Here is a 13,449-nt window from a genome sequence, read left to right as displayed (position 1 = left end):
ACAGCTTGTGAAGCTTGTGTATGTAGCTTTGTTTTGCCTGGTAGCAGCTTGAATGGGCTGTCTGTATATGTGTCTTGGCAGTCTGCCCTTAACTTTAGTATTCTTTTTTTCATATCCCAAGAGAAATGCCCAAGGATGCAGAGAGCTCAGCAGCAAAGGGTAGTCCCAACTGAATATCTAATCAGGGAACATAATTCTGCAAGAAACTAGGGTTGGAGGGATTTGAAAGGGAAGTAAATGTAGCTGACATAACAAAATAACGTGCAGCACTTCTGATGAGCCAGAGTCAGAAACATCTGAAATAACTCTCAAGTAAAGTCAAGCCCTGAATGCTCTCTGCTTAGCAGTTATAGGAGGCAAAGCAGAGTGGAAATGAGTGAATAAACCACAGTGTTACAAGTGAGTGGCTTCTGAGCCTGGATTTTCTGGGTGAGTCATTGTTTTACTTCACAGCACAGCTGAGGCTGGAAGTGAACTCTGAAGGTCATCTTGTCCACTCTTCCTGCTCAAGCATGGCTACCTAGAACTGGCTGCCCAGGACTATGTGCAGGCAGCTCACAAGACTGGCAGCTTGCTTTGCTGTTGGATGTGTTCCTTTATCCACTGATAATTGTGTGATGATGTATCCTCTCAGAGGGTACTGAAGCAGGTTTCAGTATTTGTAGAAGCCCTGAGATTTTGGACTCAGGAGTGGCACAGATCTGAAGAGGCCAAGGGAGAAGTGCATGCAGTAGGATATTTTGTAATGACTTAGTTATCTCTGTGATCTCCCAGAATGACTGCCCAGAGGAAACTGTCCCCTCCATCATCTTCTCTCACTACGAAGTGGCCCTGCTTGGAGCAGCAATGAATATAAATTTTTTGTTTATAAGGAGTGTTAAATCATAGACTAACAGCAGGGAGCTCAGTTCAGTGACCTAGGAGGTCTGTTCCAGTCTGTGTTTCTACAGGCAAGATAATCTGATCTGCTTTTTCTCTTTCTGTTTAGTAATACTCCTCAGTCATCCCCCGGGGGACATGCTCCGAAGTTAAACAGCAGCAGCACTGCTGGCACCACGCAGTGGGAGATGGGATCTCACCAGAGCAGTTGGTCAACCTCAGGTGATGCCCAAATCAAAAGTTCATCAGTCAAAACATGCAAAATTCCTGTCACGTGAGAAGAGCTTCTGCAGAATATCAAATGAGGCATTGCACATGGGATGCAACAGCCTTCTGGTGGTAGGGTTTTGAAAACCCTCTGAATTGTATGGGTCAGAGTTCCTAAAATATAAACACTTCCTCTTTTGAGTCAAAAAGTGACTGTGAATATATTTCCACGTAGAAAATCTGAACTGCCTCGATTAGGAACTGCAAAAAAATCCCCATCAGTTCTGTTGCACGTACTGACACCACCAAAACTCAGCAGAGCCAGACATGCAGATGTAATTCAATGTTAATGTTCACCCACTGGCATTTTCTGCATAACCATATGCTGGTTTTCTGTGTGCCCACTGACAAGATGATAGGGATGGGCAGTTGCTCTACACTAATATTCCTGCACTCTAATAATAGGTTAAAGGAAGCGTTAAAGACCCTGTACAGCACCTCATGAAATATTTCTCCAGTATTGTTTTATTTGCAGAAAGATAGTGGAGCAGACAAAGAAGACAAAAGAATTTCCAAGGCATAGTTAGCTTCATCTAATTTAAGCCAAGTGCAGCTTTGGAAGCTGCTACAGTGATCTTGGTATCACTGTAGCAGCACAGGAATGCAGCGGACTTGCTCACAGTTGCATAGATATTTTGCAGTACAGACTCTGGTTCCTGAGATATGACCTGAGATTCTGGCAGATGGGGCCATGGAGCAGAAGTGGACAGCTTTGTTCTTCTCATGTTGCTCCTGAGGGCGTTTTCTGTGGATCGACTGTAGGACAATCTCTTGTGTAGCTCCTTGCAAAGCAGTGGTGTGTTAAAATGCTTTGCAGCCAGGTTGACCACTAAAGATGGGGGACATGGGGAACTATGCCAAATTTGAAGCAGAGAGGGTGATAAATATGTTCTGAGACCACACCAGTGAGCTGCTGAGGTCATTTATTTTTAAACTGAGGCTTGCATTGTTCATTTGCAAGCTCGTGAAGAGCAAATGGCTTATTTATTACACTTACACAACCAAGGCAGTTTTGCTTTCACTAACTACACAGGGTAGGAAATTTTGCTTCAAGAGAAATCCAATGCACGCTTCAAAATGCTTGGGGTTTGTTTCTTTTTGCTCTAATGTCATTTTGTGTTTGAGTAACAGCATAGAGATGAACAATGTGCAGCAGTCCAGCTCAGCTTTGCAATGTCTGCATGATGTGTAACTCGTGTGCTATTTTGGCATGGGGAAATGAAAACCTCACCAGCAATGGAAAGAAAAGAAAGCCTCCCTTGTGGTTTAAACTATCTCCTTGGGTTCTTAAGTGTCATTAAATTACATCTAGTTCTGTCATATGGTGTTCCAGAAAGAGTTTGTTGATTTCCCAAACCCATGAGGATAACCAATTGGGTAGGAAGAGGAATATAAATATTTTAAAGCTAATAGTTCTGTTGAGTTGCTTAGGTGCTCATTGACCAATAAAGAATTCTGAATTTTAAAAGCTTTGCAAAATGCATGAATACAAAGCTATTGTGATGAAACTATCTTAATTGCCAGCTACACATCCTAATTTGTGTGAGCCTGAATTCTACCCCCTTCACTTACAAGAGTCCTGTTGGTAGCAGTGGGATAGTCATGGGAGAAATTGCTGAAGGAGGGTAGATGCTGAGCTGGCCAATATGCCTTCACCCTGCCACTATGACACATCTGCTTTCCCTCCCTTGTGTCAGGAATTGTGTGCAAAAGACACCATCTCTCAAGGCTGCTTTTGCTCTTCCTGGGTAGTTTTGTGGGGAGGGTTACATTGAAAGGGACAATTCTCTTAATTACTTGCAAGTGTCCCTCCTGATATGGCATCATCACATGCAGATGGACTCTAGTTTCTCTAGTCTTGTTTGCTTGGATATTCAGTAACTATGCAAGTACAGTAGCAAGTGTAGGTCCCCATTCCACCTGGGAGGGAAGCATAGTGCCACAGCCTCCTTGCTGCCCATACCTAACCTTAGACAGGGTGTCACTGCAGAAATCCAGGCTGTTGTTACCTATTTCTCCACAGTATGAAGTGGAAGCTGAGAAGTGACATGCCTTGTGCCCCAAGGGAAGTGGGGACTGGAAAATAGCTCTCCTTGTTCTGCCAGGGAAGTGGTGAATCCTCTTCTGCTTTTAGCTTGACCCCCACACTCATGAGTGGAGTTCAGTGCAGCTGTTTGCCCTCAAGCACAGCTGAGTTTGGAGAATGGAACCCATTAGACTGGTTTTGTGCAACAGTTTTATGAAGGCCCAATCTTAGCAGCACATCTGTTTGCTCATGAAAAAATGGCATTGAGGCCCAGGCTCCTGGAACCTCTTCCTGACCCCTTGTCTGCACTCACAGGAATGTGGCTGGGTAGCACCTTTAGTGGAGAACTATGACCAGTTGCTGACACGATGTGCTGTTCCCCCTTTCTTTTTCCCTTGCAATCTGCCTTCCAATCCATGGAACACTTGCTGTTGTGCAGTGGGAGTGTGTTGCCAGGGTTTTGGTCAATTTCTGTACATAATATTGTGGCTTCCAGAACCACTGGGAAACAAGCAAAATATATTTCTCTTTGCAACAAAGAGGAAAAATAAGTTTGTCAGCAGAGGCAGGTGTCTGCTTTGGGTGGTGACTACACCTGCTTGTCTTACTGGTCCTCTCTCTCTCTGCTGCAAGAAAAGAAAAGAAAAGAAAAAGTTCTTTTCATAGATCAATAAGGTTGGAAAAGATTTATTCTTATTGTTGTTCTTTTTCTTCTCCAGGGAATCCAGGACCAACCAAGGCAGAGAACGCTTTGTTCCAGAACCACTTGCAGCTGCATAAGAAGGCTGAAAAAGTTCCTCATTCAGGCCAGATTGCAGTAGGTTCTTTAGATCCACTGATAATTTTTGATTTGCTCATAGTTTTCACTGAGGATATGTCCCTACAGACAGCTCCTCCGTTGGTGCTTGAGTTTGCTAGCTAATGAGTCCACCTGAGAGGCTGTGTGGGGCTGGCATGAGCTTATTGCTGCATTATAGTGTGTCATCAGTTTTCGGTCCAGGACTCACCTCTGTCCAGTTCAAGTCATCAGCAGAGTCTATCTTTTATGATCAGACAGATTCAGAAATCTTTAGAAATGAAGGGTATGACTTCGGTATTTCAGGAAGTCATTGATCAGTTGTCATGCGACCCAGAAGCCAAGACCATGCTGGGGACTTCTGCAAGCATACAATGTCTAACTGCTTGGAGTATGCACTGCAGGCTATGACACACTCAAGACTGTCCTTGCTGTCTGATAGAAAGGACAATTGCTACTTCTCTGTCTTGTTTACTGAGGCATTTATTTTCTTGGGTGGTGTTTGAGGTGTGTATGATGCCTGTCAGACAACTGGAGCTCATAGTGCCTTGTGCAAGAGCTCATGTGTGGGATGCTTGGCATTTCAGAACTTAACAGGCAGGCCTGTGGGGCAGCAGGGGACAGCTGGAATGTAGTGGAGACACCAGCACCTCCTGGCTTGTCAGACACACAAGCTCCCTTAGGGCTGGGGGTGCCTAACTGCCCTGTGAGGGTGGGGGCATGGCTGTGTTAATATTGCCTTTCCAGCTCAAGGGTGCTTTGCACCTGGTCTGTGCAGGTAAAGCCTGTGCTCAGGCGTGGTCCCACAAGCCTTGAGGTAGTCCAGGGCTGGAATAGAACTCAAGTCAGTGTAATGCTTTAGTCCTGGCACAGAGCATTCTTTCTTGTGTGAGAAACAAGCACTTCTTTGCTCCTGCAGAGTGCACAGATGGAATTATAAAGGTTTGGGATTCAAAATAACATATTGACTGAAGTTAGTGATATGTCACCTTTTAGGAAAATCAGTTGTTTTGGCTTAGGTCATTCTCCTGTGTGAAATATCCACTTGTGATGGACCAACAAAAGCATCAGCTTCCTACTAAAGCCTTTTCTGGTGTGGAAGTGACAATTACTGTATTTGTTGGGACAGTAAAATACTACACATGCTATTTACTGATGGGCTCTTCTATGAGGAAAAAAAGATAATCAACTGAGTCTTTTTCTACAGAGTCCAGGCTCCTTCGCCAAGGGGAAGGACAGTGCCAATTCACTCTTAAAAGCAGCTGACTATTCCTCATCAAGTGATGAAGTAAGCAGCAGTGATGAAGATGACATGAACCACGCAAGGTTGGCTTGATTTTTCTGGGGCTTTTTGGTTTACTTTTCATTATTTTCTTCCTTTTTATTACACGCTTCTAAATATCTAGAAAAAGTTGGCATGCATTAATACTACTCCCCCTCTGAAGTTACTATCAGTCATTTATGTCAGTTGTAATTAAGCAGATTAATCACAGTATTAATGAACTCCCAGGGGTGAACGTTTGCTCCATCAGATGCATGCAGTGTAATAAGCTTTGATGACTTGCTGCCCTGGGACAATGAGGAAATGTCTCGGTTTAACTGCATATCAATAGGTGCTGCTTTTGTGGAGATTACTTCACACTCATCTATGTTTAAATGGAATTTTTGAAAGAGGCAAAAAAGGAGAGGGAAAGAAAACTGTTACACACCTTCTTGCTAAATGCAGGGTACAGTGAGACAGAAAGACAATTGTGACTCTTGTATTCAGATAATTGTTCACTCCAGGAGAAATAATCACCACTGAAAAGCTGATTCCTTCATCAGAGCTGTTTATAAAGAGGGGATAGTGTAAGCAGGAATATTTTTTTTCTATATTTTTAATATTATTGTTTTGCACAATTGCTGTGGTTGCCAGATGATGCTGTGGCTTGTACCAGCCTCTATCACCTGAACTGTTTCTCTTCAGCTTTCCAGATTCTCTTGATGATTCTGTGCTTGACATCTTGTCGTATTTTTCCTGTCATGCAAAATGTGTATTCTGCTGACAAATAATGGAGAGTGAATAGCCTGGTAGCCCAAGTGAGGAGAGTCAGAGGATCAGTTAGCCAGCCCTGCTGTTTGGAACAGCAAACAGAATTAGCTTTGAGTATTGAACAAAAAAAGTTCTAGTTTTCTTGCAAAGTGTTGTAAGTTTAATTCAAGTTCTAGGATTTACTTTAAAGTGCATCATAAGGCCACAGAGCTCTCTGGAATGGGGTCTTGCTCTTCTGGCATAATTGCAGATCCAGTTTTGTCAGTCTTCAGGAAGAGATGCACAGATTTGTAGCACTGTTGGCAAGCTATCGCATTGGCCTGGTACCAGTCCTTTCCCCTGTGCTGCTCTGAAGAAGGTAGATTTTGTGCCTGCATATGGTCTTGATTTGCATTTCTGAAGTTCATTTTCAAAGCTGAGGGATGAGGAAGGAGAACATTAAAAATCTTGTAGCTTGTTCAGTGCACCTGAAAGAGCTGGCTTTTTACTGCGATGCCTTTTATTTTCTTAGTGCTCCTCTTCCAAACCACCTAATTCTGATCTGTAAAAAAGTTTTATTCACTCTAGGTCATAGAATTCATCCTAGATCTCAGAAAGACTCTACATAAAAATATGGATTTGCCCTGTAGCAATGACTTTGCTGTGTAAGTGTTAGATTGCTGTGATCCTTGCATGCTATAATGATTTGAAGGAGCTTTTGGGAATCTGCATGTGTTACTTGCACCTTCTCTGTGTGTGAGGTCCACCAGTCCCTGCTCACTCCACTTCTCTAGAGATGATCCCTGGCAGGCTTGCCTTCCTCTGCACACAGTCACCACAAGAACTTGTGTAAAATCAAAAGTATAATCTTGTCTATTACCACAATTCCTTCACCTTGGCTGAATATCACTTACATTAAAGATATTTTGTGAAATATGTCTTCATTACTACCAAGTACATAACAAAAAGGACAGTGATCAAAGTGAAGGCAGTGACCAGCATTGAAACCTTGCATATTCTGAAGAAAGTGAAGGGTTATGCATGAGTGCAGGATCTGAAGCCACTTGCCATTTGTAGGAGCATTTCTCCTTTGGTCGAGACACCTTGGGACAAGTTGTATTTGGCTATTGAAAACAATCTGTGTTTTCTTTGTCTTGCCTGGGCTGTGAACCACTTTAGATGTCCATGCTCCAACTTCTATGGAGGTGCCCAGTAGCAGGACTAGATTTGGTATATGCAAGCGAAAGGGATTCATATTCTCTTGGGTGAATCCTGGATGAATCCTTGGATGAATTTGCCTCAGGGCTAAGGGCAGCTGTCTTTCACCAGTAAGCTAACTTGTAGTCTAATTTCTCTTAGTGAGGTGAGCCAGAGTTCTTCCTCACACTAAGTTTTTATTTTAAGGAAAGGATGTCAGTGTATGTGATCTAGCATCTTACCAGCTTGTATAGCATATCTGTTCCATTGATGCTAGTTTCTCCCATTCCATTGAGAGTGATTCCTCTTCTGATGCCTGCAGCATTCACAGTCCTCCTAAAACATTTGGTTTCCTGGGGCTCATTTTGTTTAGTTCAGTTTCTTCTCTCTGCTCTTTATATGCTGTTCCCTACCAAAAATTGAACAAGGTGGATGCAGGTGTGTGCTTGGCTAGGAATTACTTCTCCTAAGAAGTGGGAGGTTGACATAATTTAAGATCAGCTGTGGCTTGCTTTCCTGATCAGAACAGGTCCTTGCACTCACCATTCAGGCTACTCCACATCTTGTTATTTCTTCTAAGTTTAGTATGGAAATATTTACCCCTTCCATAGGACCAAAATATAAAAAACAACAACAAAAAAGCCCAACAAAATCTTCTACTCCTTCACTACCCCCTTAAGTCTGTAGCTCTCTCATCAAATCTTCTTTGTTACTGCATTGGGCAACGCTTCAAAAACCCAACACCTTATACTCTTGTACCAGTTGTGGCACAGAACTGTAGAGCCCTTCACACCAGTATCCTGAATCCAGTCAGTTTCATAATTACTGGAAAAGAGGCAGAAATGTAATAGGCTTAAATGGATTGCAGGAATAAATACATGAATATAAATTAATCAGCGAGTGGAATAATTAAATCATGTGGGGTGGAAATGTACAGAAATGGGGCCAGAGCCTCACTTACAGAAGTTTGAGGTATTTCTACTGTGTGTAAAAGTTCAAAATGCAAAGATAGCACCAGCTGTGTAGGGAGCAGTGGTGTGCTGTGGTGTATTGCAACAGATGCTTGCCTTGTTCTTACTCTTTCTTTAGGTATCTGCTTTTGGTCACTGTTGAAGACAGGTACTGTGCTAGGTGGGCTTTTGGCCCCAGTCAGTCCAGAAGCTCTTATGATCTTTTTTCTGTCTCTTGGTGCACTGGGCAGTATTTTCTTTGTTTCTTAATACATTAGGTGGGGATGTCTGTTTCAGGGACTGATTCACAGCCTGAAATTCCTGTGTAGCCTCTTCCAGTAGGCACTGGCAAGAGAGGTCTCTGATACCCTGATAGCAAAGCAGCCACTCTCCCCTTTGCAAGGGCAGCTTATGCTCTTCCTCTGGAGAGCTGGGTGGCTGATAATTGCACCCCTCAGGGTAGTGTAGGAGGGGAGGCAGAAGATATTTTGAATTAGGCACTTCGCAAATGACCGCTTGAGGTAGCAGCTCTCACTTGCCTGAGCTATGCAGTGTCTGAAAAATGAGGGGTGAAATGCAAGGAGATGAAGGAATGCTCTCCATCAAGGTGGGGAGAGCTTCCTGCTCCACGTGAGTGATCCTCAGGCACGAGTTCATTCAGGCACATCGACTGACTAATTAGCTTGCTTTTGTACAAGAATCTGTAAGTGTAAGTAGTGAATGTTAATTATGCTCACTTTTGAACATGTCTGTGTCAGGGCTATTTTGCTTTTAGGTCTTTTTCTTTCCTTTTCTTTTCTTTCTTTTTTTTTAAGTTCTTTTTCTCCCCTGAAGTAGTTCTGTTCATTAATTGGAGTTTGTTTCCAGGCAACTGCTAAGCAGCAGAGTGGCAGATTTCTCAAGGACGAGAGTACCAGATGGAATTGAACTGAAACCCCAAAGCAGCGTGGCAGAACAGAAGGTAATTTGGCCATTTGTAAAGGGGTGGCTACCGTGGGGGGAGAGTGGGATCGTTAATGTCTATGATAAACGCTGTATCCATTTCTTCTCCACAGCATTTTCACTCTGAGTCCTGCTCTGGCTCTGCAAATTATAGCTATAAGCCTTCAAAAAATGTGTAGTTGCAGGTTTTGTGCTTCCTATAAGAATTCTTACATTTAGGTACGAAATTGCACTTCTCTATTTGTCCTTGTTATTGACCTGCTAGCGGCTCCTGATGTGAATGTATCTCTTGAAGGTGCAGGGCAGGTTGCAAAAAGCAGTCCTGTTGATTATTGTTGGTGTGCATTGTTGCTATTCTAAAAATGTTTGACCTTTTTTTTTTTTCCAATTTAAAGAGCTCTCTCACTACTTAAAATACTACCAGGAGAGGGGGGGGGAAACCCACTTCATCTCTCCCTACAAGCTTAGCAAAAAAAAATATGTATTCTCCTATATCATCTTGTGGTGCCTTTCCAGCTGTAGTTTCTGGTAGAGACTTCAAATCATGTGGATTTTCCCCTGTGATAAAGACAGACAAAGCAGAACAATGTTCTTTGTGGTCAAAGCTAAAAGGAAAAAACTGTAATAATAAGAGTGAGTCAGTGTCGGAGCACTTCTCATGTAGTACTGGGTGTACTCGCCTTTCACAGATAGGGAAAATAAATTGCTGTGAAACTGATGTTTTCCCCAGAGCTGCTTGTGAGAGCTTTGGTGGCTGGGCTGGCAAGGAAGAAAAGTTTACTTTACCTTTGGTGTGATCTCTAAACATCAGCACGGAGTGGCACCTTTCCTGACTGGGGAAGAGGTCCTACTTTGCCTTCATCGCACCATCCTCAAGGACAAAAGACTCTTATTTCAGAGAAGGAACAGTAATCAGGGCAAACCCAGTATATTTCTTATGGCAAACCCAGACTCTAATTCTTCCCCTCTCTCCAGACAGCCATTGAAAATAGGTGGCTTGAGAAAAAGGAGGAGGAATTGGGTCTTTGAGGCCCAGGCTGAAGATGAGAGAGGATGACAGAAAGTAGAGGTCATGTTTTCTGGTGGGTTTGGAGAGGACAGCGTGGGAGGGAGAGCAGACAGATGGCTGCCATATCTCCTTACAGGTCTCTCTGAGGCCTTCTAGTCTTCTCCTTCCTCATAGAGACTCCTATGTGTTCCTCTCCCCTTTGTTTCACCCACTACAGCTATCATGAGTCTCCACAACTTCTTCCAACATCCCTTTCACTGGCCCATCAGCATGAACTGGTTTGAAAGGGTTAAAGTGTACCAAACTGCACAAATTATTGAAATGGGGGTTTGGTTCAGTTCAGCTGAATCTGACTCAAAAGTGAACAAACCCAAAAAACCCATACTGGATTGATTCCCTGATCTCAAATACTGACATGTATGGTTTGGTTCTTTATATCTAAATTCAAATGTAAACTACTTAGAGCATCAGTTTGATTTCTAGTTAATTACTTGGCTTTTAAAAAGCAAATGTCTTTTATTTAGAATTATCTACTTCTACTCATGTTTTGGCCAGAATTCACAAAAGCTGATCTGCTTTCAGTAGGTTGTTTATCAAAGTCAATACAGTGTACAGACATGCTGTGAATTCAACCAGCCAGAAGCTGCTTGAGTTTGGTGGTGTCACTCTCTGCATTCCAGGTGTGTGTTCAGGTACCCTGGCTGATTGTGGCCAGGAGTATAGCCACTGCACTTCCCTCCCCTTCTGGGACACCACTTGCTTTACACATCCCATCATTCCTCCTCTCAAAGCTTCTAGCCATGTATTCCCAGAAACTGAGCTCTGTCTCTGTATTTTGTGCTGCCAGGAAGAGATTCCCTTGTGGTGCCTCACAACTTACATAGCTGACAAGTATTTCTTTAAGCTGGTGAGATTCTGTAAGGATATCTGCAGTGCCAAGCATCACTGTACAGGAAATACTGATACTGGACCCTTCTGAATGTCATCATTCCAGAATAAGGTTTCCTAATTCAGTAAATGGAAAGTAGCAATGAAATGAAGGAAAAGAGGCTTTGAACTAAATTACTGTGATAGGCAGAGGTCAGGTCTGTAATGTTAGGTTAAGTCATCTGATTCCATCTCAAGTGTCTCTGAGGATGGAGCTGCTTCTTCACCTACGGTTGAGGTAACATAGATGGGGAACATTTGTGGAGTACCTCAGGATTGTAAGCTAATGTTGGTGTCTCAGGTGGTTGCCACACACTTTGGTATTTAATTTTTTATTAAATGTGTCTTTATATGATGTACCACACAGAGCACCCCTACCCATATGTTCATTATTTATTGCCCTAATTATCAAGAACTGCATAATGCAATGGAAAAATGCTAATTGTGGAGTTCTACTGTATGTTCTCACATGCAGGATCAGCTTTTAGGGAAACAAATTTGTAGCATCCAAGAAGGCCTCTGGAGTATAAACAACCAGAACTATCTCCTGCCAGATCTTCTCCAGCAAAGCCAAATTTCAGACTCAGTGAACCCACCAAAAGTGCCACTGACTAGCCAAGACTCTCAGAACAAACCTCTGAATAAGGTAAGAGATGAATTACGGGTTGAATTAATTGTGCCATCAACTGCCTCCAGCCCTTAGGAGTCTGAGGTTGAGAGCCTTTGAACTTCATCTGTCTTGTCTCTTTGTGATTTTTCACCATATCCCTTCTTTTTCTTTAAAAGTTTTATTTTGCAGGCAGTTAAGGAATCCTGAGCTCTGTAACAGATTTTATTATTTCACTTCTTTGACCCTACCTCTCTCTCTGCTCCCTTTTCTTTCCTTCCTTTTTTCCCCTCCCCTTTTATACAAGCTAGAAGGGCACATACCCTCTGCTTCTTTACTTGGTGTCAGCAGCACAGTGATCTTGTCTCTGGCTCATTGTCCCTGGTTTTATTACATCCAGGTGTCAGAGAAAAGTGTACAGGGGCCATAGCAGCATGTCCCAGCAGAGGAGCACAGGGGTCTCTTGAGGAGAAGTGTGTCACCGGAGGCAGATAACAGCTCTGTCAGGAGTCACATTATAAATTGCCTCAGTTGAGGCAACAGCATTTGAACAACACCCTGTTGCAGACAAGACATCAGGGAATAATTGAGGTGCTCTTCTGGGGACTGGTTACCTTAGTGCAGTGCTAAGCATCCCAACACAACTCCTTGCTCAGGCCTCCTCTTCTGTCACTGAATTTCTACCATGTATCAACTGCTTTAAGACTGCTCATCATTTCTAAGTATGCCACATGCCATTTCTTCTGAACCTCTGTGTGCTGTCTGCTCTTTTGGCATTGTCTCCCTGAAGCAGCTCTTGTGTTCCCTTGTAGACTCCATGCACTGAAGGCACACCTTCAAAGAGCAGTACATCATCTACAACATCATTTACTTCATTCATAGATCCTAGACTTCTGCCAATCACTCCTCCCACCAGTCCAGTAGGACCTTCCTGTAGTTCTCGTGAGTATGTTTTACACTTCTCATAAAATGCCACTCCTGGTCTCTTTTGTTCTCAGGAGTGGGAAGGGTTTGTTGCTTCAAAATGAAAACTGCCACTAACATCTCCAGAAACTGAAACTCTACATTGCTGTGAATTTTCATTGTACTGTTTCTGCCCTTCTTCCCTACATGGTTTGCTCTGCTCTGCTGCTGTGTTATCATGGAGCTTACTCAGGAATGCCAGAGGAATTTTCCAGATGTGTGGGGTTTTTTTTTTCCTCCAGCTATACAATGCTCCTGAAGTGTTTTCTTACCTCTCTGGGGTTCCTTTTATTCTGCCTGGTCAAATGTGAGATGCAGCCAAACACTCACATTTTTCATGATTGCATGTGTCTTTCATTCTAGCATCCAGTGCAAAACCTGAGCCTGTCAGGAGAGAAAATGCAAGGAAGGGCTCCGTTGTCAACGTCAACCCAACCAATATCCGCCCCCAGAGTGACAGTCCAGAAATCCGTAAATACAAGAAGAAATTCAACTCAGAGGTCCTTTGTGCCGCTTTATGGGGTAAGCTCAGTAGCATCTGGGCATGTGTATGGAGGCAAGGCAGCAGAAGGAGAGGCTGGCAGAATATACAAGGCAGATGCACAGTTGCATCGCACCTCTCCTGTCAGAAAGTCCTGGAGCAGATCACTGGGTGGATACCTGCGTCACCCGCAGGGCACTGCCTCTGTGGTGGAAGATGGCAAACAGATGACTTAGAGATGCAAAGCATTTTGTGCACCAAAATGAGAAAATGTTTTGACCAAGCACCAAACTGAAACTGTGCTTGCTGGAAGAGCCCGAAGTTGCAAATGTTTCAGTAACTTACGTGGCTCATGATAATTACTCTTGTCTTAGCTGCATATGAGTACAGCTGA

General features: G+C 43.2%; 1 protein-coding gene across 2 annotated transcripts in view; it reads left to right on the top strand.

Annotated features, from left to right (window-relative positions):
• NRK (Nik related kinase) overlaps positions 1–13,449 on the top strand; it is a 99,336-nt gene that overhangs the window by 67,034 nt on the left and 18,853 nt on the right. For both annotated transcript variants that reach the window (XM_054169658.1, XM_054169659.1), the window contains exons 18-24: positions 989–1,101; positions 3,892–3,989; positions 5,176–5,294; positions 8,994–9,087; positions 11,480–11,650; positions 12,424–12,553; positions 12,938–13,096. In XM_054169658.1, the coding sequence (XP_054025633.1) occupies positions 989–1,101; positions 3,892–3,989; positions 5,176–5,294; positions 8,994–9,087; positions 11,480–11,650; positions 12,424–12,553; positions 12,938–13,096 (884 nt within the window). The remainder of the gene's footprint in view (positions 1–988; positions 1,102–3,891; positions 3,990–5,175; positions 5,295–8,993; positions 9,088–11,479; positions 11,651–12,423; positions 12,554–12,937; positions 13,097–13,449) is intronic.

Source organism: Dryobates pubescens, chromosome 18 (assembly GCF_014839835.1).
Source record: "Dryobates pubescens isolate bDryPub1 chromosome 18, bDryPub1.pri, whole genome shotgun sequence".
NCBI lineage: Eukaryota > Metazoa > Chordata > Aves > Piciformes > Picidae > Dryobates > Dryobates pubescens.
The sequence above is the reverse complement of the archived record's forward strand: the minus strand, read 5'-3'. Positions and strand labels throughout refer to the sequence as shown.